Source organism: Lepidothrix coronata, unplaced genomic scaffold (genome assembly GCF_001604755.1).
Source record: "Lepidothrix coronata isolate B3197 unplaced genomic scaffold, Lepidothrix_coronata-1.0 Scaffold0, whole genome shotgun sequence".
Taxonomy (NCBI): Eukaryota; Metazoa; Chordata; class Aves; order Passeriformes; family Pipridae; genus Lepidothrix; species Lepidothrix coronata.
The window spans coordinates 1,470,886-1,471,676 of record NW_016690180.1 but is presented as its reverse complement, the minus strand read 5'-3'; the positions used below and the strand labels follow the sequence as shown (position 1 = coordinate 1,471,676).

At 35.0% G+C, this 791-nt stretch overlaps 1 protein-coding gene across 1 annotated transcript in view; it reads right to left on the bottom strand.

Annotated features, from left to right (window-relative positions):
- Nucleotides 1–791, bottom strand: part of SNX25 (sorting nexin 25) — a 74,326-nt gene that overhangs the window by 14,389 nt on the left and 59,146 nt on the right. Inside the window, 1 exon segment of the mRNA XM_017836668.1 lies at nt 31–217. Within this exon segment, the coding sequence (XP_017692157.1) occupies nt 31–217 (187 nt within the window).

Below are 791 nucleotides of genomic sequence, written 5' to 3'. Positions count from 1 at the left end.
AAGACAAAAAGCCATAAAAAAATCCCATACCTCGCCCGAGACAATGAAGGCTTTCCACATGCCAAGATTCTCACACCACCAGTCCGTTCTTGCAATGTGCAGCTGAAGATCACTGTGCTCTCTCTCCATCAAAGTAATTTCATCTTTCAGCTTAGAAACAATCTGAAGAGGAAAGTTTATTGATTACAATTGGTAAGAAAAAGCTCATGCAACATGCCTAGTTGTGTCCTTGGGGACAGTGTTCATAAAGAAAAGGTACAAAAGCAGGGGGAGAACAATTCACATGGATTGGAAAAAAAAAAAAAATCAAAAGTGAGAGAATCAATGATGCCTCTTATGATCTCCTATAATACACAGCAATCTTAACGGTCGACTCTGATACTAAAATAAAAAACAAGTTAGAAGTACACGCTACTATCACACTATCAGCATAAAAGGCACTTGAGATTGGATTGTATATTACATACTGAATGCTTTATACAAAATTGAAATTGCCGTTACTGAAATAGGCATTACTGAAGACATCCTCCTTATCACCTTCAGGTATACACTATGCAAATAGATTTCATTTCTAGGAATTTAGCTATGTTAACAATAATTCAGGAAGTTATCACTTATTTCATTTTAGTTTTGAAGAGGCAAGGATTTATTACTGTGGAAAGCACAAATTTAAAAAGACATTCTTGTCAAGACGTAACTCACCATCATAATCTAATAAAGGAGAAATAGTGTCTCTCATCACATCAGAAAAAAAAAAGTAAATAAACATCCTTTCAGGAGACAGTATGACA